The 27,262-nt window shown below is 47.5% G+C and overlaps 1 protein-coding gene across 1 annotated transcript in view; it reads left to right on the forward strand.

Annotated features, from left to right (window-relative positions):
* Myo19 (myosin XIX) overlaps positions 1-27,262 on the forward strand; it is a 28,769-nt gene that overhangs the window by 199 nt on the left and 1,308 nt on the right. The window contains exons 2-25 of the mRNA XM_051184489.1: positions 530-664; positions 1,958-2,085; positions 4,183-4,321; positions 4,652-4,800; positions 6,896-7,009; positions 9,973-10,105; positions 11,210-11,279; positions 11,897-11,999; positions 12,772-12,868; positions 12,989-13,065; positions 14,624-14,714; positions 15,083-15,254; positions 17,151-17,224; positions 17,921-18,042; positions 18,238-18,351; positions 18,616-18,792; positions 19,112-19,264; positions 20,107-20,214; positions 21,032-21,102; positions 23,191-23,294; positions 24,729-24,889; positions 24,985-25,114; positions 25,953-26,038; positions 26,677-26,976. Coding sequence (XP_051040446.1) covers positions 2,074-2,085; positions 4,183-4,321; positions 4,652-4,800; positions 6,896-7,009; positions 9,973-10,105; positions 11,210-11,279; positions 11,897-11,999; positions 12,772-12,868; positions 12,989-13,065; positions 14,624-14,714; positions 15,083-15,254; positions 17,151-17,224; positions 17,921-18,042; positions 18,238-18,351; positions 18,616-18,792; positions 19,112-19,264; positions 20,107-20,214; positions 21,032-21,102; positions 23,191-23,294; positions 24,729-24,889; positions 24,985-25,114; positions 25,953-26,038; positions 26,677-26,976 — 2,757 coding nt within the window. The 5' untranslated portion in view covers positions 530-664; positions 1,958-2,073. The remainder of the gene's footprint in view (positions 1-529; positions 665-1,957; positions 2,086-4,182; positions 4,322-4,651; positions 4,801-6,895; positions 7,010-9,972; positions 10,106-11,209; positions 11,280-11,896; positions 12,000-12,771; positions 12,869-12,988; positions 13,066-14,623; positions 14,715-15,082; positions 15,255-17,150; positions 17,225-17,920; positions 18,043-18,237; positions 18,352-18,615; positions 18,793-19,111; positions 19,265-20,106; positions 20,215-21,031; positions 21,103-23,190; positions 23,295-24,728; positions 24,890-24,984; positions 25,115-25,952; positions 26,039-26,676; positions 26,977-27,262) is intronic.

The raw sequence follows: 27,262 nt of genomic DNA on the forward strand, positions 1-27,262 counted from the left end.
ACCCTCTTGTGACCCAAGAGAGGGTAACACAGCTTTTGCCCAGGACAAGGACCTTCACGGTCACTTTCCAGCTTGCCAGCAGGGGGCCACAAGGGGGTGTTTCTGGCTGATCGAGACTGGACTTCTGTCCCTTCCTTGCCCTACCCAGGGACAAGAGTGAGAGGCATAAGGAAACTGCGCCCTTGGCTAGGGTCACATCCACCTTCCCGGGAAGGACGTCTTCTCTCAGTACCAGGTGCTTCCGGAGTGGCATCCCAGCCCTGGCCTCTGCGGGAGCGTTGCCAGAAGTGCTGGTTCCCGCCAGGAATCTGGAATAAAGATGGCTGGATCCCCAAGACCCTTACAGAGATATTTATTTCCCCTCATAGCCCTCCGGCTGTGCTTCCTGCCAAAAGAAAAAGAAAAAAGAAAAGAAACTGAAGTAGGGGCTGAGGAGGAGGGGGTTGTGATCTGGTTGCCACTTGGCTTTGACTTGGTTTTTCACCTATTCATTACTCCCTTCTGTTTATTGTGGTCACGCCCTTTCCAGAAATTCTTGGTGGTAACCGCGAGAGAAGGGAACAGGAGCCAGGAGAACTGGAGAAAACTGCTCTGATCTGACTTGGCTTTAACTAGGGGCTGACGCTGCATAGTAACAACCAGCTTTTACTAAGCTCTCTCACAGGTACTTGTCCATACGAGTCTTAATTTTGCACCTTGTGGTATGATATTATACCATTGACAATTGTATGTAAAATGAGGCTCCTGCGATATGTTCTAGGAGGGCTGTGAGCTTTGGATTCTAACTTAGCACTGTTCTAGTCTCCTGGTTGACCTTCTTCTCAAAATGAACTTCTAGCCAAGTCTCCAGAGACCCCTTGGATGATGGGTACAGTGTACAGTGTGACTGTGTCTGTCACAGTCCTGATACCCTTTTCTGCTTGCATTTTTCCCTCTCCCTGTTTCCATGGAAGTCCCTGGTCCTGATTCTTTAAGGGACTAGGTATGTTCAGAGAGCCTTAAAAAGTCTGTATCAGAATTAATCTATCAACCCATTATAGATGTCCCTCATCCTCATCCCTCATTGCTAGGCAGGGATTGAGGCCTGGGAAATTCCAAATCTGAGTGAGGCTCACCATTTTTCAGATCCTTCCCTCAACACCACCCCTCCTCTTGGATGGATCCCTGTCCGCTAGTCTCATCTTGATTGCTTGGGACAAGGTCTTATAGTGTAACCCAGACAGCCTCAAACTAAGATCCTCCTGCCTCAGCCTCCTGAATGTTGAAATTATAGGCTCATGCTACCAGTCTGTCTCACCTTTTGGGCAGTGGGCCTTTCCCCACCTGATTAGTGTCCTCAAATGGGTTGTCAACGCTATAGGTAATGCTAATATTCATGCTTGATGACATTCAGGTTTGTATTGTGCCTTTAAACCTTGACCTCATTGACCTTCATAACCTCTCCAAGTAAGATACATTTAACTATCCCTATTTTCCAGGTGAGGTTTTGGAGTGATAAGATTTCCCTGGGATCACATACCCATCTAGTAACTGATTCCCTTCTCATATAACAGCTTCCCAAGAGCATCAGGAGTAGAGTCCAGGCCCATTCCCCATCAGCTTCTGGCTACATTTACATAGAGTACTTCTGTCTAGTGGTGATGATAGAGCCAAGATCTAACCAGTGTATTTTCTATGGCATACTGACCCAGAAGATTTTGCAAACCTGGCCTATCACTTACCATAAAACTGCCCTTGGCCTTTTTCTGTAAGAGAAAAACATCCCAGGTAATCTCTGGAGGCTCTCATCAAAGTTTCCTTACTTCCTAATTGGCAAGGAAAAGCACAGACTCTCACTCTCTGCCCAGGCCTGCCTTGTTCTCGTTTGGGTTCCTCCTGCTTGGTGGGAGGAGGAGTAGTGAGTCACCCCAGAGAAGCCCTCACCTGTGTGGCCCTTGTCTTCTGTCTCACGCTACAGGTTCTAAGATTCCGACACACCTGAGTCTTCTGCTGGAGTGATGACCTCATGACCAAGTTGATAAACAGTGCTGCTTGTGTCTGTGACAGAGCTCTGGCTGCCCACACTAAAATACGATGCTCCAGCAGGTAAACCCTCAAACTGATGTAACCAAGCACCAGAGACAATCTGCTGTTTGCATGTCTGAATGAAAAACTACAGTACTCATAGCTGGAAGGATGGAAAGACCCCTTCCTTCTTCAATTAGTCATTCCAGTGCTCTTTCTGATACCTAGCTTGAATGTCTCCCTTGTGTCTTTGTGGCTTTTCCTTGGAGTGGATAAGGTGAGATAGGTAAAGGAATCCAGGTCAGTGTGATGACCTTAAATGGGGCATATCCTGACAGAAGTCCCTGCCGGGCTGTTTTGTTGAATCACAGTGGAAGTTTGGGGCTTCCAAGAATGTTCATTGAAGCTGAGCCTTTAAAAATTATAAAGAATTAACCAAGTTAGCTGGGCATGGTGGCACATGACTTTAGCCCCAGCACTTGGGAGACAGAGGCTGACAAATCTCTGAGTTCAAGGTCAGCCTGGTCTGCATATTGAGTTTTAGGACAGCTGGGGCTTTAGGGAGAGAGAAACCCTGTCTAAAGAAAAAAAATTTTTTGATCAAATAGAGAAGGAACATAAGCAGTCCAGATAAAAGAGGTCTGTCTGCCTGTGCAAAACTGCAGGAGAAGGTAGCTTGTGTGGAAGTCCAGTGTTCTGCCTCTGAATAGGCTAGTATACCTGGCCTGCAAGATGGGGACCACCCTTCACTGTGGAGCTCAGTCTCATACAGGTAGCATCCTTTGTAAGTAGCTCAAATCCAGAGAGCACAGAGATGTGTATTTGCTGGAATTTGATTTTCCTAAATTTCATCTCACACTAAGGGCTCAGAGAGTGTGCTCTGGGGAACTCAAGCAGGATAGTCAAGACAGATGCTACTGGACCACATTGCTGTTTTCCAGGAAATGGACTTGAAAAGTAGACAGGAAAATTGTCTGCCTGGGTTGTATTTTCTTCTTTTTCTTTTCCTTATTCCAAAAGTGATCATTTTTACCACAGCCATACTAGTGACTGCCCAATGCTTAGCCCTTGTCATATAGTAGGCACTACATTTGAATATTTTGTTTCATCTTCACATTGCAGTGAAAAAATACAGTAGTACTTACTGTATAGTTTGTATTATGTCCCCATTCTGGAAATAAGACTCAGACAAGGTAAATGACTGACTCAAGGTCACATTCTTTATCAGGATTGGAAAGGCAATCAAAAAGGACATTAAGATTATATAGGCATACAACCCAAACACAACATTTAAAGAACATTTAGACTTTTATTGCCCTAATTTTATTTATTTATTTATTTATTTTTGGTTTTTCAGGACAGGGTTTCTCTTTGTAGCCCCGTAGATCAGGCTGGCCTCAAACTCACAGAGATCCATCTGCTCCTGGATGCTGGGATTAAATTTGTAATCCAACACCAAAAGCTTTTTAACACAAGCTCTTGATCACTACTCAACTCCCAGCTCAATCAAAACCGTTCCTAAATTGCAGCTGGTTTCATAAGTAGTCCCTTCCTCCTTTCCTTTCTTCTCCTTCTTCCTTTCCCCCCTCTTTAATTTCTTCCTTTTTTCCCCCTCTGTCCTTGTCCTTCCATAGATTCAGCTATAGGCTGTAGCGGTTGCCCTCAACAAGTGCCTGTTCTATACATTATGATGGGCCTGAGAAAAACACATTGCCATGCTGCTACCTTGGCTTGTTCCTGAGGGGCATAAGCATTGAGGGCTCACCAGTCTTATTAGAAACACAAGCTATGCCAAGACTTAGGCTCCTAAGCTGATTCCAGCCAGGTGCCTGTCTTCTCTTCCCATTCTGTCTTGTGCTTTCCATACAGCAGCTCTGTAAGGCTGTAGCCTAAAAGCTGCCTTTGCTGGAGCTCACAGAAAAGGAAAGAGACAGAAGGGCATTGATTATTAATATATACTGACAAGACCTTAACTAAGTTTATCCCCCCCACCCCAAAAGAACCATGGCTCATAGAGGTGAATTACCCTGGCTCTCACACTAATAAGTAGCAAAGCTGAAAAATGAGCCACCTGGATCTTGTGGAAACCTGTTCTTTTTCCTATGCAGGCTCCACCCTTATTAGCTGCCAACTAGTCTGAGACTCAGGTCTCATGGCTCTTGTATTGTTCCCCTCCAGGTGAATGGCCACAGTTCAGGCACCGATGTCCAAGGCAGGACATCCCTCAAGGAAGACCTACAGCAGTTCCTGGGTGGGGAGGCCCCACTCCACCAGCTGGATGACCTCACCAAGGTCAATCCTGTGACACTGAAAACAGGTATGGGCTTTCCTCCTCTCCAGACTACTGCTCCAAAGAATACGGATGTAGCAAGGGTCTTTCAACACTATTTCCCCAGTTCAGACCAAGCAATGAGACTCCTGACCTGGCCTCTGCCCCAGGGAACCTGGCACTGCACCTGGGCTCTCCAGGGAAGGCTTTGCTCTAGGTTTTGGATTCATCTTAATTAGATCTTATATCTATTCATCAGGGAGCTACAGGGTTCTAATGGCACTTAGCTAATTACAGAGGGAGGGCTGCTTAGCAGATGTGTGTCTGAGGTTCTGTCTGCATTTGAGCCAGACTTTGCTAACAGCATCTTTGCCTCAGTTCTGAGGTGCCTGCAGGCCCGATATACAGAAGACATATTCTATACCAATGCTGGCTGTACCCTGGTAGCTCTGAACCCCTTCAAGCCCATCCCTCAACTCTATGCACCAGAGTTGATGCAAGAGTACCATGCTGCGCCTCAGCCTCAGGTAAGGCTCCCTGGCTTCTGCCTAAGCCTCCCTGTGGCTTCACCATCCTTCTTCATCTATGCCCCAGTGATACAGTCATTCAAAGTCTGCTGGTGCCGTGTTCCTGCCCAGCAGGAGCTCTCAGAAATTGGACACATAACTAAGGAACAATACAGATGATAAGCATTTAACAAGATTGAAACCAGAAACATAGAACAAAGGTTTATTATTGTTATTATAAGAAAGAATATGCAGGTGTTATATCTTTTTCTTTTTAAAAAAGAATAAAAGAGTATGCAAGAGGAGTTGACCTTGAGCACTCAGCACATGTTCTTCTGTACTGAGAAGAAATTGCACTGCAAAGACGATAATACATTATTTGAGGGGTGGGAGGTAGTGATGCAGGTTGGAAATGGACATGTGTTAAGGGAGAGGAAAGAACAAGCTGGCTAGCAGGAAAAAGCCTGGGTCAAGGGACGGTGGGTAAGGGTCTGAAGATGAGCACACCTGGGCAGAAGTCCCACAGCAGGCAGGATTTACTCCATGTGGAGATAGGCCTTTGAACAGAGTCTGCAAGAGGAAGGATGAACATTTGAGGCTTTTTTAAAGTTCAGTTACTAGGTAGCTGCAGCAAGGACTGGTAGAGAAAGACAGACGGCTCTCAGAGAGCTATAAGTGATTATTGGTGGCTAGGCTAGTGAGGCATGGTGTAGATGGCATTGCCCTAAAGTTTATATAATGAAAAGTGTCAAGTGGAGTCCATAGAAGTCGATCCTGAGAGCCCACCTGGTCTGACACACTCATCTGCCTGATAGTCAAATGCAAAAGGCAGGCCATGGTTCCATCTCTTTCCCACAGTACCCAACTGGGTTCAGCACATTAAAGACAGTGTTTGATAAAAGAAGGGTGGCTTTGGAATTCAGATCACTCAGGTGTACTTACTTGTTGAGGGCCTTGGCAGTTTAATATTAATGCCTCTGAACCTCACATAGCTCATTGTTCCATCTCACTAATGAGCAGACTTCTTAGGTAGTGTGCTTGCTAGTTTTATGTCAACCTGGCATAAGCAGCTGGAATCATCTCATTGGTAAGAACCTCAATTAAGAAAATTCTTCCAGCCAGGTGTTAGTGGCTCATGCCTTTAATCCCAGCACTCGAGACAGAAGCAGGCGGACTCCAGGCTAGTTCCAGGACAGGCTCCAAAGCCACAGAGAAATCCTGTCTCAAAAAAAAAAAAAAAAAAAAAAAAAAAAAAATTGTGCTATGGGCTGGAGAGATGGCTCAGAGGTTAAGAGAACTGACTGCTGTTCCAGAGATTTTGAGTTTAATTCCCAGCACCCACATGGTGGCTCACAACCATCTATAGTGGGATATACTGCCCTCCTCTGGCATGCAGCTGTACATGCAGAACAATCATACATAAAATACAAATTTAAAAAAGAAATTAACAAAATCAAAATTGTGCTGTGGGCAAACCTGTAGAATACTATAAGGTATTTTCTTAACTAGTGGTTGATGTGGGAGGGTCCAGCCCTTTGTGGGTGGTGCCACCCCTAGGCTGGTGGTCCTGGGTGCTATAAGAAAGCAGTGTGAGGGGCTGGAGAGATGGCTCAGCAGTTAAGAGCAGAGAGATAGCAGACCCGAAGGAGGCTAGAGAGATAGTTCAGTGGTTAGGAGTATTTTCTGCTCTTCCAGAGAACAAGAATCCAGTTTCTAGCACCAATATGTTGGCTCACAGCCATCTTTAACTGCAGTCGAAAGGAATCTAATGTCCTATTCTGGCCTCCAAGGCCACTGTATACATGGTATAGAGGTATAGACATACATGCAAGCAAAACACCCATACAAATGGTTTTTTTTTTTTTTAAACTTAAAGAAATAAAATCAGATGAGAGCATAAAGTATTAAGGTCATAGAGTGCTGGAAGCTAGCTGCATCCATGCTGAGAGAACTTCAGTGGCTGAACCAACCATAAGAGTTTTACAGTAGGGACTAATTGTGGCATCCAGGCAAGGATTTTTGGAGGAAGCATGTTAGCATCACTCCTGGTAGTCTCTCAATCTAGGCTGTCATCGGGTCAGGTGCTCACATGACCATCCACTCTTCAATATTTCAGAAACTGAAACCCCACATCTTCACAGTGGGGGAACAGACCTTCAGGAATGTCAAGAGCCTGATTGAGCCAATCAACCAATCCATTGTGGTCAGTGGAGAGAGTGGAGCTGGAAAGGTAGGAGTGCCAATTTCTTATCCTGTCCCTGTGGCATCATTGGCTGCTTGTCATTCACAGATAGGCTGCCTGAGCCAGGGTGCCTGTGCTGTGGTCAGCAAGCGCCACACCAGAAGTCAGAAGACTGGGCTCCAATACAGCCCCCACTGCTGGCTCTGCTGCCACCCTGGGGAGACACTTCCCCTTGCACCTTTACTTTTTCACTGAAGGTGCTTCTGGGATCTCTAGAAACAGCAGTGAGATGTTGGAGAACCCAGCATAATGTACATCAGGTAGAATACCTCAGAAAGGCTCCTAACTTTGCAGGCCTAAATCATTTCACTTTTGAAATGGAAGTAAATAGAAGACCAGCTTGGGACTTCTGTGTGAGCACAAAGGGATTATGTGATCCCAGGATTTAGGAGGCGATGTAGGAGGATCACAAGCCAGCCTGGACTATGTAGTGAGACTCTTATCTATAAATAAATGAAGTAAACACATGATAAAATAGGAGCCATCGCACATAAGGCATTTGGTGGCATGCTTGGCACCAAATGGTAGTGCTCCTCTGAAAGTAGCTGGTTTTACTATGGGAAAAAGATTGGAAGAGATCAAAGCCTGCTGGGTTGTCAGTAATAGCAAGGGTAGTGTACTAGAAGCTCGGAGTAAAGCCACAGGGCTTTATAGATAGTGGGGCTTGGGCAGGTGAGACAAGTGTTACATAAACAAGGACTTCTACCACTAACTAGAGGGAGCCTCACTCAGGCCTCACCCAGCTGCCTCCGCTTTCCATAGCTTTATATGAGGAATTCTTCGGACTAGAAGCCCCTTTTGCCCACACTCACCTATCCAGAGTGACAGAACATTAAGTACCTCCTGGGTGTTAGACTGCAGGGTGGACATAGATGTTATGGGAAAAAGCACAGGTGAGAAATGAATATCTGGTTTTGACCTTAGTCTCTAAGCAAACAAAGGAAGACAATAAGTTGGGTAGAGAGGCCATAGGTCAGCAAAGTGCCTGAAAACTCAGTTCCTGGACAGAGAATTGTCCACCAGAGCACTTTGGGGACTGGGGCAGAACCTGGCTTAAGACCAACACAAGCAGGGTTCAGTAACCCTTCACTGAGTAGCCATTATGGCCATTGACTAGGCCTGCTTTTCATTTTTGATATTTTTTTTTTAACCTTTAATTAGTTACTTGCAGGTGGGGCAGGCAGCACTTGTATACAGTGCATGTGTGGAAGTCAGAGGACAACCCTTGGGAGCCAGTTCTCTCTTTTACCATGTGGATCCTGGGGGTAGAACTCTCATCAAGCTCGGCAGTTAGAGCCTTTCTCTATTGATCAATCTTGTTGCCCTGCCCCCACTACCATTTTGGTGTTTTGGGAGGAAATGGAGATGGGGGATTGTATTTTTTTCTGTACTAGTGATTAAACCAGAGCCCTAAATTGCTGTGCAGGCACGCTACCGATGAACTACAATACACCCCAGTCCTTATTTTACTTATAAATTTTGAGTCAAGGCCTAAGAAAGTTGACCAGAATGGCCTTGAACTCACTTGCATAGTTCAGTCCTCTTCTTGCTTCCATGGGCACCAGACATACCTGCAACCAAAACACCTATACACATAATAAAATTAAATATAACTTTAAAAAAAGACCTACTTCTCTGCAGACAGGATGTAAAATAAATAAAAAGACCTGCTTCCAGGTATAGTCACAATGGGGAAAAGGTTCATTCCCTCTCCCCTTCCCCATACCAATTGGGTGAAACATTTCAGTCCACGGTACACCTTAAACAAAAGGAAAAACTAAGTTGCCTGGGTTCAGTCCCTGGTGCTGGAAACTCAACTTGCTTGCATATTGGGCTGGGGTATGGCTGAGTTGGCTGGGGTATGACATATTGGACTGCTTGTTTGGCAGTCACAATGCTGAGTTCAGTTCTTAGCACCACCAAAGTTAAGTAATTAATCAAACCCAAAGTCAGCAGAACAAAGCCATAGTGAAAAATAATAAAATAGAAAACAGAATAATAGGAAAAAGATGAGTGAATTCCAAAGGTTTTTTGTTGTTGAGGTGAGGGAATTGAACTACAGACCGGGTATATGCAAGGGGGAAAAAAAAAAAAAAGGTTAAAATTGATAGTATTCTGGCAAAGAAAGTACCAGGTCCAGACAGCTTCACTTATAAATTCTACCAAACATTAGAAGAAGAATTGTTACTAATTGTCAGTCTGACAGAATAGAAATGAGTAAACACTTCCAACCTAATGAATCTGTTAAGAAAAAGAGGTAGGGCAGGGACTAAGAATGCAGCTTGGCTGTAGAGTGATTACCTAACATGCAGGAGATATAAATGAACTGTATATGGTGGCCCACACCTATAATCCTAGCTAGCACTGGGGAGGTGGAGACAGGAAGAGCAGAAATCCCAGCATTCAAGGGGCAGAAGAAGGTGGATCTCTGCGTTCAAGGCCAGCCTGGTCTACAGAGTGAGTTCCAGATCAGACTCCAAAGCTACACAGAGAAACCCTGTCTCGAAAAAATAAATAAATAAATAAAGATAGATATATATATATAAACTAGATGTGATAAGGAAATAGAAACAGATATAAACCTTGTATCTCCAGGGTTTGTAAGAAAATGTACAGAAAGCCTACTTTAGGATAATTAGTTACAGCAGTGAGACCTCAGAGATGCTGAGTCGCCTGTCATATCTGGGCCTGGGGTTTGGGGAGGATGTTTCTTTCTCCTGTACTCCAGCCTCTTTCCTTAGTACATCTTCTGAGATAAGAGAAACAGAGGTGTGCACCCCTACTTCACAGATAGGAAATGCCTGGCCCAAGGCCAGAACTAAATTCAATATTCCTCACATAGTTTGGTGAGCAGCAACACGTGAGGGAGGAAATCACTCTGGTGGGCATCTCTTGGGTTCTGCATTGGGAGGGAATGAGGGACACTGTCCACATGGCTATTTTTGCTACAGACTTGGACATCCCGCTGCCTGATGAAGTTCTATGCTGTGGTAGCCTCCTCACCTGCTTCCTGTGAAAACCACAAGATGGCAGAGAGGATTGAACAGCGGATCCTGAACTCCAACCCCGTTATGGAAGCGTTTGGTGAGCTTGGTGTCCTCTGTGCTGTACTCCAGTCCCATTTCCTCTGGGATTCTCCCCCTTCCAGGAGAGAGGGAGTGCTTTAAGACTACTCTCTGGGCTGGAGAATGACTGTCCTTCACTACCTAGGGGCCAACCTCTTCCAGATTTCCTCAGCTTCCTTGCATTGATGGTACTGCCATATGAGGATATAGCTCATTGGTAGAGCTTAGCATCTGCAAGACCCACTGCCAGATAGAGCTGGTGCCATTTGGCTCATGTAAAACAGTCAGAGAGTGTGTTAGGTTCATCTAGTCCAATCTTATCCCTCCGTTCAGTTTCCTATTGTTCCAAATAGGAAATTTGTCAAAGGTGGCATAGCTTTTCTTGGGAGGGGGGTTGTTTATTTTAATTTTTGTTTTGTTTGTTTTTGAGACAGAATCTTGATTTGTAGCTGTGGCTGTCCTGGCACTCACTCTGTAGACCAGGCTGATCTCAAACCCACAGAGATCTGCCTGCCTCTGCCTCCGATTAACGAACTGCACCATTATACCTGGTTTATGGTGGCATAGCTATTAGTGTCCATGTTGGGCCTGGAGTCTACATATTGTATATGTGCCTAAAACCAATAGTGACATCTTGCTTTCACCTCTTCCTGTTAAAGCAGGAAGTCCCTGATTGGGGCTGTAAAGATGGCTCAGTGGTTAAAGGAATTGGTTGCTCTTGGACAGGACCTGAGTTCAGTTCCTAGCACCCACATGGTGACTCAAAACCGTCCTATAACTCCAGCTCCAAAGGATCAACCACCTCTTCTGACCTCTTGCAGGCACCAGGCATACACCTGGTATACATACATGAATGCAGACAGAACACTCATACACATACATATAAAAGAACAGTCCCTCACTGCTTAGGCTTGCTCATTCCTATTCCTGGTTGGGAAATGTTTCCAAATCTCTTGAACACCATTTGCCAGAGCCCAACTGCCTATTCTTCAATTCTGACCCCCATGACATGGAAGTCAGCAGAGGGGCCTTTGGGTGATTAGAGACAGGAACATAGCCATGGCAGCTCGTGAGAATTCTGCAAACCTGGGGGAGTGGGTATAAACACAGGTATGATCTCTAGGGAACGCGTGCACACTGAGGAATAACAACAGCAGTCGCTTTGGGAAGTTCATCCAGCTCCAGCTGAACAGGTAATAGCTACTGCCATCCAATGCACGGGACAGCAGAGATGGGGATTGGAGCAGCTGGGGCAGTCATCAACTTGGGTTGTTCCCATGGGCAAAACTCTGCTCATAGCTTATATGTTGTATGTGTGAGTTTCTTGAGCACAGTGAACTCTGGAGGTGTCCTTTTTAAACCTAGAAAACCATAGCTACTATGACCTTGAACTAGTGCTCTTATGGCCTGTGTGTTCATGCCGGCCTTTTTTTGCTCAGAATTTTCTTGTTAAAATGCCTCTTTGGAATATAACCCTGAGACTGAAGCTAGGGCATCAGCTCCTACATTGAGATGAGAAGTAATAACATAGAGGTGTTGTCATGCCTACCTGAGCTACATATAAGAGAATATCCCAGAACACTCAAAGGCATTTGGAATTTTGTTTGAGACAAAGTCTCGCAAAGCCCAGGTTAACCTTGAATTCCTGCTCTTCCTGGCTAGTACACCTGGCTTCCCAAGGACATTCTGAGTGTTCCCAACCCAAGAACAGCTTGGAAGGTGTTTGCTAGGTGGCGTCTGTTGTATAGCTAGTGCTAGTAAATGGCTATGGAATAAAGAGATAATAATAGGCTCTGCCTCTGTGTGCCAGAGCCCAGCAGATGACAGGAGCTGCCATCCAGACCTACCTCCTGGAGAAAACTCGTGTGGCTTGTCAGGCCTCCTGTGAGAGGAACTTCCACATCTTCTACCAGGTCTGTGCCAGGTGGAATGCATTGTGCCACAAGTAGGGCTGGGTGTCTTGTCCCTCCATCCCAGCATGCTCCACACCTGGCCCCTTGGCTCTCAAGCAGAACTGGTCAGACATTGTTTGAACCTAGAGGTATAATTTTCTGCCTCTTTCAGATCAGAAGGTCCTCTAGGCAGGGACTCTGTCTTCTAAATGGAAGCTGAATTACCTGCATTAGACTGAAGACCCTTCAGGGATGGAAACTAGTTCCCACAACAGCGTGAGGGCTGCTCTGGGATTGTGTCCTTTTCTGGACTGGGCTTCCCCAGGGTATTGGTAGGGCTCCTTGCACCCAAGCTTTGGGTAAGAGGATGTGCCTCTCGAGACATGGACTCCCCAGCAAGAGTCATGCATTCTGCATCAGACCACCAGCTTTCCAGGAAGACTTTTTTTGGGGGGTTGGGGGAAGTTCAAGACAGGGTTTCTCTGTGGTTTTGGAGGCTGTCCAGGAACTAGCTTTTGTACACCAGGCTGGTCTCAAACTCATAGAGAACCACCTGCCTCTGCCTCCCAAGTGCTGGTGCTAAAGGCGTGCACCACCACCACCGCTCAGGAAGACATTTTTTATCCATCAGGCTGGAGACATCCTGGACAGTGTTTCTTTTACCCCATGCCCAGTGCTTACTTTGGAAGACCTCTCAGCCTTGCATGTTGCACAGTTTCTCAATTCTCAATTTTACCTCAGGCCTGGAGGCCCCCTCACACAAGCTGAGCCTCCTGTTCATGCTTCCCCACAGATTTGCAAAGGAGCCACCAAGGATGAAAGGCTCCAGTGGTACCTCCCTGAGGGAGCTGCCTTCTCCTGGCTACCTAATCCAGAAAACAGCTTAGAAGGTAGGCGGAGCCTCCTTAGTGCCCTAGACTGCCCCAGAGCCCCACCCATTCTGCCCAGGTCCTGTGTCCCCTTCGCGCTGACTATGCTGACCACTGGGCTGTGACATGAATTCTTTTCAGAGGATTGTTTCGAGTTGACCAGAGAGGCCATGCTCCATTTGGGCATCGACACCCCTACCCAGAACAACATCTTTAAGGTCAGAAGAAAAGCCATGCTACTTACACCTAGAGGTGATGGTAGCCCTTTTCATGGATTGTCCCTGAACCTGGGACTCTTATCTCCTTGAATGTCTAGGACTTCAGGCCTCACAGAACCATACCCAAGGAGCTGACCACCACTGTAAGGAGCCTGAAGACAGGTGTTAGACTGGGCCATAGGGTCAGCAACACACAATATAGTACTCAGTAATGAACATGGCACCTTAGGGCAAGGTATATACACGCAGGCAGAACACTATACATACTAAATAAATCTGTAAAAAAAAGAAAGAAAAGAAAGGAAAGGAAGGAAGGAAGAAAAGAAAATGAATGTAAGAAACCTACCCAAGACATCAAGTTGGTTCCAGGCATCGTCATTCCAGATGCCCATTTCTTCCTCCACTCTGTCCTCTGTCTCTCCCTCTGGGAGCCCAGTGAGCTAGCCTTCTCATCCTTACTGCCTTTCTGCCTTTGCTATAGGCCAACTGCTTCCCTCACTTTCTTATCTCCTAGAGCAACAGGATGTAATGTATGGGGTAGACTGGGGACAGATACAGGGAAGCCACTGCAGGAAGATGGGGATATTGATGGCTTCTACATGGTCTTTAGGAAGGTAAGGTGTCATATCCAGTATGAACACTGTGAGGCAAGAGTTTATGCAGAAGCACAGTACATGGAGACAGGCTAGAGGGAGTGTTTAACACTAGGAGTCTGGGCATAAGTGCTGGTTTGAGTATTATGACATACTTATATGGCAGGGAAGACATCATGATCGGGAAGGTGGTTTTCCCAGAGCAAGACTCATCCTTTCCACTGAAAGTGTTATGACCCTGTGCTACAGCCATGCTGCCTATTGGGCACAGGTGCCCTCTCCTGGGGTAGTTCAAAACCAGAAGACTAGTAGCATATGGAGATAACCTTTCTGGAACCAGACAATAGCTGGAGAGGCTCTGCTCTCTTAATATGAGATCAAAGGGTTTCCAAACTTATTGGGTCTACTAAGTGTTCTCCTTGCCATCATAACTTCTGGAAGTTACCTCTATAGATCATTAAAGGCAAAGGCAGAAGGGGGGTACCTACTGTAGAGACCAAGAGCACAGTCCCTCCACACTGGACTATCACAGCCCAGCCCAGTACTGCTGAGAAAGGGTCCGGGAAACCATGGCCAGGCCCCATCGGGCAGAAATGACACTGGCCCATAACTAAGGGAGCAATGCCTCCACACTGACTGTTCCTGAAGGGTGAGGAATGGGGACAGGATGGATGGAGGTAGGACCTATTGGCTTCCCTGGGAGGCATCTGAAGTCTCACTGCCTAGACTCTAATGTTGCCTTTCTCCTCTGTTCGACATTAACCTCTCCCATCTCTGTCACGGGCATCATCATGGCATGTGCCTCATGGGATGTGGAAGAGATTATCTTGGGATGCTCTAACATATATGAAATCTTGTCTGAGAGGTAGACAGTGGGACAATGATCAGGAGCTCCCTCCATCCTCTTTTTTAATGACATCAGCATCTTCACCCCCTGCTTCCTGACCATCCCTTCTGCCTCTCAGGTCCTAGCCGGGCTGCTGCACCTTGGCAATGCCCATTTTGCTGACTCAGAAGATGAAGCCCAGCCCTGCCAACTGATGGATGGTACCAAGGGTGAGAGACAAGGATGGGGGTTTGCACATGGCAGGAAAGTATCTAGTGTTACTAAGATAAGGTGGGAAAATGAAGGGTGAACTTTTCAGTCTGGCACCCTTTGATTAACCATCTGCTGTAGGGCCTGCTGTGGATAATTTACCTCACAGCCTCTGGTGAAACCAACACTGTTGTCTCCATCTTACGATGAAAAAATCAGTCAGGAGGTTTAGAATATAATTTGTCCAATTGCAACAGTGTGGCTTTAAGTCCTGCCTCTGCCACATAAGGAGGCCTGTGACAAGCCTCCTCCCCCATCAGAACCTGGGTTTCCTGCATCCACTCAGTTCCAGTGGAGGGCCTTTGCTTAAGGAGGACTCTTCTCCCAGTCTCTGTCAGGACATCAGCCTTGCTGCTACAGCTAGCAGAAGACATGCTGCTGGAGACTATGCAGATTAGAACCATCAAGGCAGGCAAGCAGCAGCAGGTGTTCCGGAAGCCCTGCTCCCGAGCGGAGTGTGACACCCGCAGAGACTGTCTGGCCAAACTGATCTATGCACGGTGAGCAATTTACTCTAGGCCTTCATGTCCCGTGGGTTCTTAGCCAGTCTGAGGTTGGACTAAACACTGTCAGGCAATAGTTAGGAGGCCCAAGATGAAGGGTACAGAATAAAGCAGACTGGCTGCTGGAACTCCAGGAGCTAGCAGAGCATAGCTCCCAGGTTTGCCCTAAACACTACCTTTGGCCTCTGTTGAATGGACAAGTTGCCACATTCCTGACCTAGATTCAGCTCATTGTTCAAGTACAGGAGCCTGCTTTGATCTTGGCTATAGGTGAGGAAAGCCTGCTCAGCTCTCCATTGGCAAAGCAAGCCCCAAAGGTGACTTCCGCCTTTACAGTTGCAGGTTCAGACTGTTGAGTAGTATAGGCTCCTCTGGCTCCTGGACCCTGGTCCCTAAGGTCAGTCACCAGGGGAGCTGGAGAGAGAGCAGTGGGGCCAGGAGTTCAGCTCAGGGTCAGCAGGCAGGGGAGGCACAGCAGGGAAGGTGGGTCCTGGTCTTTCTTGGGACATGACATAGGCACCTCCATCCTCTGGACCATGTGGTCGAGGATTATTTCATCGTGAGTTCTGCGAACCTTCAGAATAACTTATAGAGGCTATCGGGCTCAGAATCCTCTGAGATTTTCAATGCCACTGTATATGTGAATATGTGAAATTTTGGACCGCTCTGTTCGGAGCCAAGAATCTGAGGTCTGCCAGAGCCTGTGGCAACTAGAAACAGAGGTACTACTGCCTCAAAGTAGGTTTAAAGTCAAAAGTTGGGAGATTTTTTTTTTTTAGGGGGGGTTATTTTGAGATAGGGTCTCACTGTGTAGCTCTGGTTTGCCTGAAACTCACTATCAGTGCTATGGTTAAAGGTGTGTGCTACTATACCCAGCAATCAAAAGATTTTTTTTTTTTAAGATTTATTTATTTATATTATGTATACAGTGCTCTGCCTGCATGTGTGACTGCAGACCAGAAGGTGGCACCAGATGTCACTATAGATGGTTGTGAAACACAATGTGGTTGCTGGGAATTGAACTTGGGACCTCTGTAAGAGCAGCCAGTGCTCTTAACCATTGAGCCATCTTTCCAGCCCAGCAATCAAAATATTTCTAATCCTTTTTCCACAAGTTACTGCAAAATGAATAGTTGCAAACAGAATGAGCTTCTACCTGTAGAACATTTTAAACATGGAAACAGCCATGTTACACTCTTTCGTTCATTTTAATGCCTTGCATCAGTGTTTTAACCTCTCTTGCCCTCCCCAAACCCCAAAAAGAGTCTGCTGAGTCTCTTAAAGAGAAACCGAGGTGTGATGGCCACCTGTGACCCTAGCACGTTTTAGGCTGAAGCAGGGATTGTTGGTTCCATTTCCAAAGTCTCTATGTAGGCCCTGTTTCCAGAACAGGGGTAGGAGAAGTCAATGTGTAGGAAAGAAGTCCCTGAACAGTATCATGCTTAGTGCCATTTTCTATGGGCTAGTGACACTTCCAGAGTAGAGAATGTCATTCTTGTGACTTGGGAACACTTGTTTGGGATTGAGTAGGCTGTGGCAGCTCCTTAAGATTTTTTCAGGGGAGTTCAATGCATTCAGCTACTTACTAACCCAACTAGGACCTGCCAGTAGCCTCTTGTAGTCACAGCATGAGCTGGTGATAGGCTGGGTAACTGATGCAGACCCAGGAGCCTGTGCTATCCTGTGCTGTCTTGAGCTACGAGGAGAGGTCAGGTCTGTGTATACCTGGAAATGTATATGCCCAGAGCCTGCCTCTGCAGTAGATCAAGATTCCATAAGCCAGAACAAGAGCATTTAGCCTTTGGCCTGGTAGGTGCAGAACACAGGGCCTTCTAGCATGTAACATCCTTCCTGGGAGCAGCTTCACCACATCCCACTCTTTCCCATCAACAGGCTTTTCGACTGGCTGGTGTCAGTGATCAACAGCAGCATCTGTGCAGACTCCAACTCGTGGACTGCCTTCATAGGTAGCAAGGCTCATCCTGCCAGGAGCCCTCCAGAAAAGAAACAGTTGGACCCTGGGTTGGGGAGGGTCCCTGGGTCACCTGTGTGCCTCTGATCAGCTCCTTTTCCCTCTCGGCCAGTATCCTCACCCATCCATCCAAGAGTCTGGTGATATTTCTGCATTTGATTGTTCACATATGACATGTCCAGTTTATGCCTTGTCCCTAATGGTCCTTTTTCTCCTAGAGACTTACCTCCCATCCCAGAAGGGTAGTCAGAGCTAGATGGGGAGACACAGTTGAGATCAGCATTGTTGTAACCTTAGGGTGGGTGAGTCGAATAGGGGAAGGAAGTAAAGCCTAGGGGTGCCAACACAGTTTGCTTGAAGAGAGGTCAAGGTCCTCTGAATTCAGGTGTTTCAGAGGACATTTCCTGGCATCACACAAAAATTGGGACCTGATATCCTCGAGGAGCCCATTGTGTCCAAAGGCCTCCCTTCAGATTTTTTACTTTCTGCCTGCTCTGACGTGGTTTGGGGCAGGGGAAGAGGCCCGGGGTCCTACCCTAGGTGGGTGGTGGGAGCAGGAGAGAGCTATCACTCAACCTTATCCCAAAGCTTCTAAGAATAAGGCCTCAGCCAGGGTCCAGCCACTTGGGCTCCTGTGGCTGTCATCTCTACCCCGCTGTGGTAGCCCCATGGTTCTCTCCTGTCTTCAAAGGTCTGCTAGATGTATATGGGTTTGAGTCATTCCCTGACAACAGTCTGGAACAGTTGTGCATCAACTATGCCAATGAGAAGCTACAGCAGCACTTTGTGACTCACTACCTCAAGGCCCAGCAGGTGAGGTATGGGGCAAGGCAGATCATCCTTGTGGATCCTCTGCCTCTTCCTGGCCCTCAGCCCGGTCATGACTAGGCACCTTTGTTCCTTGTCTTATTGATAAGTAATAACTGTAAGATGTATTTTAATAAGTTTTGTTCCTTCATTAATGCTATTCTGAAACTTGCTTTCTCCCACCACGCGCCCTGCTCATAGGAGGAATACGCAGTTGAAGGCCTGGAGTGGTCCTTTGTCAACTACCAAGACAACCAGACCTGTTTAGATCTCCTGGAGGGCAGCCCCATCAGCATCTGTTCCCTCATAAATGAGGTAGGGAGGTTCAGCCAGTGAGCCAAGCAGCAGAGTTGGTCTCTGGCTTTTCTGGTGCCTTGGTGACTGTTTTGTGTGCTCTTTTGCCCATCTCTCTTCCCTACCCACAAATTAGTGTACTAATTCCTGCCCTCCCCGACCCCCGCACCCAGAGTTACTATAATGCCTGTGTTACAACTCTGCTCCCTTGGGGGCCAGACACTGAGGATGGTGAAGATGTGTAAGACCTCATCATTGTGATGACTGCCCGATCCCACCCCACAGGAATGCCGTCTCAATCGGCCGAGCAGTGCAGCACAACTACAGACACGCATCGAGAGTGCTCTGGCAGGCAAGCCCTGCCTAGGCCATAATAAGCTCAGCCGGGAGCCCAGCTTTGTGGTTGTGCATTTCGCAGGACCTGTACGGTACCACACAGAAGGCCTGGTGGAAAAGAACAAGGTGGGCCTGGGCCATAGCATATGGGTCCTGGGTGAGAAAGCTGAGTTACTGCTGCATGCACAGAGTAGTTCCCAACTGGCGTCCTCTTCCTCATGGGTGACCTCTCCTCAAAATCCAGGCTACCCTCTTGAGCCCTGCCTGTTTGCAATCCATTCTGACCAGCCTGGAAGTGGCCTCTGTCTCTTCTTGGCTGGCAGACCCACTCTGCTTGGGACTCCAGCCCCTCCCAAGAAGCCCCGTGCTTGGGTAGGGGTGCCAGAGCAGTGGCCAGCACTAGGAAACAACTCACCTGCCTGCTGCCCTTGCCTTTTCCCAATAGGACCCAGTTCCCCCTGAACTCACTGGGCTCCTGCAGAAATCCCAGGACCCTCTGCTCATGATGCTATTTCCTACTAACCCTGAAGATAAGACCCAGGAGGAGCTATCTGGCCAGAGCAGGGCTCCTGCATTGACTGTGGTGTCCAAGTTCAAGGTGGGTCTGACAGTGCTGCCCTGAAATGCTCAGTTCACTCTCATAATTGTCTACTGAGCACCCCTCAGGATTGGGACTGTTTACCAGGGAGCAGTACTGTGCCATGCAGAAATGGTCCTGGTCCCTTCAAGTTTATGCTTCAGTGTAAACGACACATAGGAAACAGACATAAGAATATGACACAGATTGGGGCTCTCATCCTCTGCTAATGGGGTAGTTGGAGAAGAGTAGCTTTATATATATGGAGCTGTGACTGCCCTATTGAAACCCCATGCTGGGCTGGACCAGACTACCACTTCCCTCGGTGTTATCTGCTTCCTTTCTGCTGTGTGAAAAGACCTGCATGGCATGTGTGTCATTAGGCTGAACTGTGACATACATAGACTGTGAGTCACATCCCTCAGGCACATGGTAGAAAAGCAGGGGTGGTGTGAAGCTGTTCTTTAGGAAAGAAGGGGAGAGGAAAGGGACAAGCCCCAGACCAGAGGGTCAATCAGTGAGAACCACTGGTCGGAAATATCCCTGGATAAGGTGACAGGTAATGGTGGTTAAACTGTGCTTTGCACAGGTTCTTTAAGAACCTCCAAGCCAGGTGTGGTGTCTCATGCCTGCCTTTAATCCCAGCACTTCGAAGGCAGAGGCAGGCTGATCTCTGAGATGTAAGTTGTAGGACAGCCAGGACTGTTAACACAGAGAAACCCGGGGGGGGGGGGGCAGTAGTCCCCAGGGCATATGCGGGTCTTGATCTCAAGGCTGGGAAGGCCACGAAGGACATTTTGTACTCACATTTATGACCCTGCGCTGCCCCAATCCTGCCTTACCCCAGATTTCTCTGTCTGCAGGCCTCACTGGAACAGCTTCTGCAGGTCCTACATAGCACAACACCCCACTATATTCGCTGTATCAAGCCCAACAGCCAGAGTAAGCCACAGACCTTCCTCCAGAAAGAGGTAACTAACCATGAGCGACAGCTGCCTAGCATCAAACCCCATCTGGCCAGGCCTAGAAAATTAAAAGGAGAGCCATCTCCAGATGGAGTGATCACAGGCAGTCTCTCAGACTGGACATTAAGGAGGGCTTATTTCCCTGCTGTCTGGCAGGGCAGTCAAGTGTAGTTGTACGTCCTGTACACTGCACCAAGGCCTCGCCAAAGTGGCATGTGGGAACTCTAGAACATCTTGCTCCCTGCTCACCTAGCCTAACTCTGACAAGAGACTGAATCTGCTTGGGACAATGACTGTTTTATGATTTGTTCAGTATCTGTGCAGTCCATGCAGTACAGCTATCTCTGACTGTTAATCTAATTTACATAGAATCATTCCTCAGGGTTCAGGTTCTGAGAGGGTATAGATAATGTATGAATGCTGGACAGCACTGAGGAATATCCAACAGTCACCTGGTAAATGTGGCTGTGTAGCCAAGTAAGAATCTTCGCGGTATAACCTTCCTTGCTTGAGCAACTCTGATGCTGAGAATAAACTGTTCTGTATCAGCCCTGAAGAGGTGAGACACAGAGACAGCCAGGACCACTGCAGGCCTTAGCTATATCAGGAACCAGGTACCAGACAGGGCATTTGGGGTCTACCAGGACCTCTTTTAGCAGGGAGATCTTCAGGCTCCCTTAGTTTCTCATGGACCCAAAGAGATAGATAGATAGATATCTCCATCAGCCAGTCCTGCCTATCACTGAAGGTCAGGACCAGAGATACATAAAAGAGATGGCATTTCTGGCCTGCAGGTGCTTGCTCTGTCTCCCCACCCTTGCAGGTCCTGAGCCAGTTAGAGGCCTGTGGCCTTGTGGAGACCATCCACATCAGTGCTGCTGGCTTTCCCATCCGGTAAGTAAGCCACATTGCTAGAGGACCAAAGCCTGGTGGCATTCAGAACATGGGCCAGGCAGAGGGAGGTAGGGTTGAGGAGTTCACCTAGAAGGCAAAGGGATGGCACCTATGCATCTATCCAGACTCTCATTGTGGAATCTCTGCCCTTGTAAGGCCTACATTCCTGTGGAAACAAGAAAATTAAGTCTGAGGCAGACACAGTAGCATAGGAAGACAGGAAGATCAACACAAGTCTAAGGCGAGCCTGGCCTATGTAGTGCTTTTGAGGCCAGCCTGGGCTAGAGACACTATTTCAAAAATCAACAAAAGGGCTGGGTGGGTGCTAGAAAAATGGATGACTGAGGTAAGAGTACATTCCACTCTTGCAGAGGACCCAAGTTTGGTTCCCAGCATCCACAACCTAAGGCATAACTGCCTGTAGGTCCAGCTCTAAGACCACCCAACCCCTCTACCTTAACTGATGCCTGCACTAACAAGCATGTATACACACACCCTCACCCATCCACCGCATACACAGACACAAATATAATAAAAATAAATCTTTTTCCCCCCCTTCTTTTAGGAAGGGTCTGGGGCTGGAGAGACTGGTTCAGAATTAAGAGCCCTGGCTGCTCTCTAAAAGACTGGAGTTCAATTCTGAGCTCCCACATGGCAGCTCATAGCCAGCTATAACTCCAGTTCCAGGGGATCTGAAGCCCTCCTGAAGCATATACATGTTGCACAAACATACATGCAGGCAAAACACCAATGCACATAAAAGTAAAAAAAAAAAAAAAAATCTTAAAAATAAGAAAAGGCTAGGTATGTTAACAGCACCTGTAATCCCAGCACTGGGAGGTGGACACAAGATTCCATGAGCTTGCTGGCCAGCTAGTTTAACCACTTGGTAAGCTCCGGGTTCAATAAGAGTCTCTATCTCAAAAAAATAAGGTAGAGAGCTATAGGTTTCTAATGTCAAATTAAGGCCTCCACATGTGCAAGCACATACATACTTCCACAGATAAGACACACAAGTACAACTAGTGCTAGAAAAGAAACAGAATTTGTTGTTGCAGGGAAAATCTGTGGTCTGGTTATCAGTGTAAACCCATAGAAAAGGGCCAACCTGGGAGGACTTAAAACAGAGAACCACCACAGTACTGTCAGGAATGACACCAAGGGACTAGGCCACAGAGAAGCAGCAACAAGGAGTGCAAGAGAACAGGAGCCAGATAGAGCTGTCCTGAAAATCCTTGACCGTTTGCCCTGAGTCCAGTGGAAGCTGCTGGTGTGGGAAGGGAATGGCAGGATTAGCTGTGAAATTTGGGAAACAGAGCAGACTGGGATATATAGTCCATAGTATATAGCTCACAATAAAAAAGAACAGGGTGGTTTGCAGGGTCAGGTGAGGAGTAGTCAGCTTCCAAGCTGTAGAAATAACTGCTGTTTTCTGGGGCAGATGGTAGAATCAGGACAGTTTACCAAAATTGGCTAGTCTGGGGGAGGCCAGAGTTAGAGTGTGAAAGAAAAGGGAAGTGAGAGTCAGGAATTATCTGTGGCTTTGTCAGATTTGAGAGGTTTCAGAGACAAGCCTCAGAGTTTTAAGAACTGCGCAGGTACATGCTATCCATCCTCCATGAGTCTGAGCACCCCACTACCAGCAAGGAGATGTACCACACCACATGAAGTCAGAAGACAACTAGGCAAGTCAGTTCTCCCCTTCTACCATATGGATCTTAAGGATGGAACTCAGGTTGTCAAACTTCATAACAGGCACTTTTATCTGCTGAGCTATCTTGCCAGCCATTGGCTCAATTTTAAATGGTGTCTGCAGGCTTTCCACTGAGTAGCCTGGGCGTCTCTAGAACACACCTCCTCCACTCATTGGGGATAGTCAGGCAGCCCTGGCTTTGAGCCCCAGGCAGGCACCTGGCTCACACTTTCCACAGGGTTTCTCTGTGTAGCTTTGGAGCCTGTCCTGGAACTAGCTCTGTAGATCAGGCTGGCCTCAAACTCAGAGATTCCCCCTGCCTCTGCCTCCTGAGTGCAGGAGTGCACCACCACCACCTGGCTCACAAAGTCATTTTTGCCTGCTTTGGCTTCCAGGGTCTCTCACCAGAACTTTGTGGAACGATATAAATTGCTGAGAAGGCTCCAACCTCACATGTCCTCTGGCCTCCAGGGCCTGTGTCCTGCCAAAGGGCCCTCTGGTGAGTGGGGCCCATTTTTTGTCATTTGTTCAACCATAGGTTACTGAGGACTTAGCTGTACCTCCTCAGAAATGAGGATCCAGAGACTAATGGTTGTTGGTACATTGTGGGGAAAAAACCCCAACAGACAAAGTATATAAAGGCAGAGAGCTTACTCTGATGCCAGGGAAAAGCGGACATGGGAAAGCATTTTGGAGGAGGTGGTATGTGGTGCTAAACTGGATTAGATAGGTAACAACCACTATACAGGACAAAGGTATCTGAACAAAAGCTTCCAGGAATGAGACAGAATAGTAGATGTGACAGGTAAGGCTAGGGTGCCAGGTGGACCCTAATCAAGAAGCAAGGTGGTGGCCTCTTTAGGGAAGACAGCCAGAGCTCTATCCACCTCATGTTCTCATCTACTCTAGGGACCTTATGGAAGGCCTTGGGGGTGAGGCTGTGGAGCCACCCAAGGAAAAGCCAGAGCTGTGGGCAGCTGAGTAACAGGTGGGCAAAGCTGGTCAGTGTTGGTAGCCATGGCACCATACAGATACAGAAGTAGACAAAAATGGAGGGTGAACTCCACCTTGCCCGTGGGAAGACAGGCAGAAGGGAAATCTGAGGAATCTGGACCAGCCCTGCATGGCCCGCTTGAACTCCAGGCCCTAGGAGGCATCAAAGGGGGAGACATATAAAAAGCACTCGGGCAAAAGTCTAGCCTATAGCTGCGATTGAGATTGTTGGCAGTGTGGCTGTCTAAGAAGGTGGGAATGTTGAAGCTCAGGGATTGGTGGAGGGACAGACACAAGGACTAGAACAAATTTCAGCCCAACCACAGCTGCTGTCCAATCACAGCTCTCTTCTGGGCCCCAGTGAGCAAGTTCTTTCTCCTGGGAATTGTGTCACTCTCCTTCCCCTCTCCCTTTCTTTCTCCTCTCTCCATGGCTTGCTTTCCTGTCTGTCTTACCAACAAGCCCCTCTGGGCCCTGGTCTATTTTGTGGATGTCTCTCATCTCCTGCATCTGCTCTGATGGCCTGTCTCCAGAGAGGTGCTGGGCTGCTAACTGTGGTCAAAGCCCTCAGGTAAATCCTCCCACACAGGAAGAGCTTGGGAGGGTTTTCCCACAGCTGGGTATTATAAGGGTAATGAGTAAGAGGTAGAGCTGAGGGAGTGGCCAAGCAGCCTGGGATTCCTTTCAGGCTTCCTTGCCTGCCTGTCCAAGGAGACATGGGGCAGTAGAGGCCTCAGAACACTCCCAAAGAGCCAGGACTGTGAGGGACTTAAGGGCTTCCTCTACCCACAAAAGAAGGGAAGAAATGACTAGAACAGCAGCAAGAAAGAGGCTTAGCGAACTCTAGGGAGACCATGGCCAATCTCTTTGGGCTACAGAAGCTTGTGGGAATGAGCAGGCACTGACAAAGCCTTTCTCCCTTCCCCCCACTCCCCCCCAGAGCAGCCTCTGTGTGCCCAGGAGGCCCCTCTGCAGCCTCTACTACAGGACATTCTCCATGCTCTGCCAGCTTTAATTCAGACAGCCACCAGTGACCCAACTGAGACCACACAAGTCCCACTGTACTGTGGAAGGACAAAGATTTTCATGACTGACTCCATGGTAAACTGGAGGTGGGGTGAGATTATAGGTGTCCCCTGCCATCCTCAGGGTAGGGATGAGAGACCAAGGACCTCACTGGATTCCTCTTCTCTCAGCTAGAGCTTCTGGAATGTGGTCGTAGCCAGATGCTGGAGCAGTGTGCCCTCTGCATCCAGTGTGTCTGGAGACGACATCGGCTCCAAAAGCAGGAGAAACAGAAGCGGGCTGCAGTGCGCATTCAGGCAGGTAGGTGGAGCCCAGCCACCTGTTAGTGAGTCTGAGTCCATATGGTGGGTGTGAGTAACACAGTCCTGACAGGCTTATTTTTAAAAATGAAAATAATTAAATAATTTGTCTTTTGCAGTGTCATGAATCAGACTCAGTGTTTCACTCATGCTAGGCAAGTGCTATAATATACCATGGAGCTACATGCCCATACAAGCTAAAAAAAAAATTTTTTTTAAAGGCACAGATAACCCAGATCCCTCTTGTTTCTTGGGCACTGAAGACTGAGCCCGAGATCTATGGGAGCCTGGGTCCTTTCAGTTAGAGCTCCCAGGTGGCCCTTCAATGTGTGGCAATCTGCAGGATTGTGGGCAGTAGAACATAAGATTTATTGTGTATGAGAGACTGTGTATGTGTACCATATGTGTGTGGGTACCCTTAAGAACAGGGCGTCAGCTCTCCTGGAACCAGAGTCAGAAGAGGTTGTGACTTACCATGTGGGTGCTGGGAACCAAATCCGGTACCCTGCAAGAGCAGTAAGTGCTCTTAACCACTGAGCCATCTTTCCAGGAGTGACTTTTGTTGTTGTTATTCAAGACAGGGTTTTTTCTGTGTAACAGCTCTGGCTGCCCTGAAACTCTCTCCATAGACCAGGTTGGCCTCAACTCAAGAGTGCTGGAGTTAAAGGCATGCAACACCACTGCCCAGCACAGGAGTGACTTTAAGCCCCATTTTGTCTTATATAATGACATAGTGTACCACTGAAAAAAAACAAATTTCATACTTTCACATCACCCTGTACTGGCCACATGACTAACAACTCTAATAATGGTCTTGATGTCTTCTGCTGTTTCTTTAGCTGTTCGGTCCTGGTTAACTCGGAAACACATCAGAAGGTTACACATAGCTGCCACAGTCATCAAGCATGCATGGCATAAGTGGAGAGTAAGTATGACCGGGTGGACAGCACTTGGAGACTGGGCTTCAGACAGGCCTGACAGGGAATGTCTCTGCCACTGTGGTATAGCATGATGGCAGGCCATACAGCCTCTCAGCCTGTGTCCCCCGTATTATGAGATGGGTACAGGCAGCTCCAGTACAGGGTGGCTGTGAAAGTAGAGTGACATAAGCAATTCTAAGAACAAACTGCCAATAGAATTGCAGTCTCTACGCTCTGCCACATGGAGCCAATCTAGTTCAGAGCATCACAGCCTAGGGCCTTCAGTTTACCTTGTCAAGCTGATTATTTCCCTATAAGAGTGCTGGAAAGAGCTAGTAAGATAGCTCTGCAGTTAAAGGTGCTTGCTGCCATGCCTGACCAACTGAGTTTGAGCCCAGAGACCTTCACGGTAGGAACAAACTCCTCCACCTATCTCTGCCTCACCAATGCCTGGCAATTTAACTTTTTTAAAGAAGGCTAAACTTGACCACCCAAGATCCATTCCCAGGATGCACAAATTGTCCTCTTGACTTCAGCATGTCCACTATATCATACCTCCATGTCAAATAAATGAATGCAAAAGTAAATTCTTTTAAGAAGACTGGACAAACCTAAAGCTGTAAAGCAATGTTTTCTCTTTAAGGTCAGAATGGCCTGTCTTGCCTCTAAAGAACTGGATGGTATGGAGGAGAAACCCATGTGTCACGTTCCCAGTTCCCTGAGCTCCTCGATGCCCCCAGCACACACTAAACTCCTGGGGGCAATAATCCACCTCTGGCCCCTGGGACTGGTGCTAGCCAACTCAGCTGTGGGTGTGCGGGGCTTTCAGAGGAAGCTGGTGGCCCATGCCTGTCTCCGGCTTCCCACGGGCAGCTCCAGCAACAACATCCAAACACCACAACAAGATCAGGCTGGTATTACATCCATCAGAGCACTGCCTCAGGTATGTTCTTGTTCTGTGAGACCATGGTAGTCCTTCCCACAGCTCCAAGTTGTTCCTTGAGAAAGGCAGTGAACAAAGCTTGTGGGTAAGGGGTAGCACAAAACTCCCTAACACTGTTAAGTAAGCCAAAATCTATTAAGTGTAGATTACCTTGTTTAGATTAAACACCAGAACTGTTCAGAGCCTTTCAAAAACTGCTCCTAAGCTTTTTGCCTGTGTTTGGCTCTTTCTCTGCAATGTTGAGATCCTCAGTTAGGCATGTACGTCAGCTCTGTGTCCTCTATCA

The sequence above is a fragment of the Phodopus roborovskii genome, unplaced genomic scaffold (assembly GCF_943737965.1).
Source record: "Phodopus roborovskii unplaced genomic scaffold, PHOROB, whole genome shotgun sequence".
Lineage (NCBI taxonomy): Eukaryota > Metazoa > Chordata > Mammalia > Rodentia > Cricetidae > Phodopus > Phodopus roborovskii.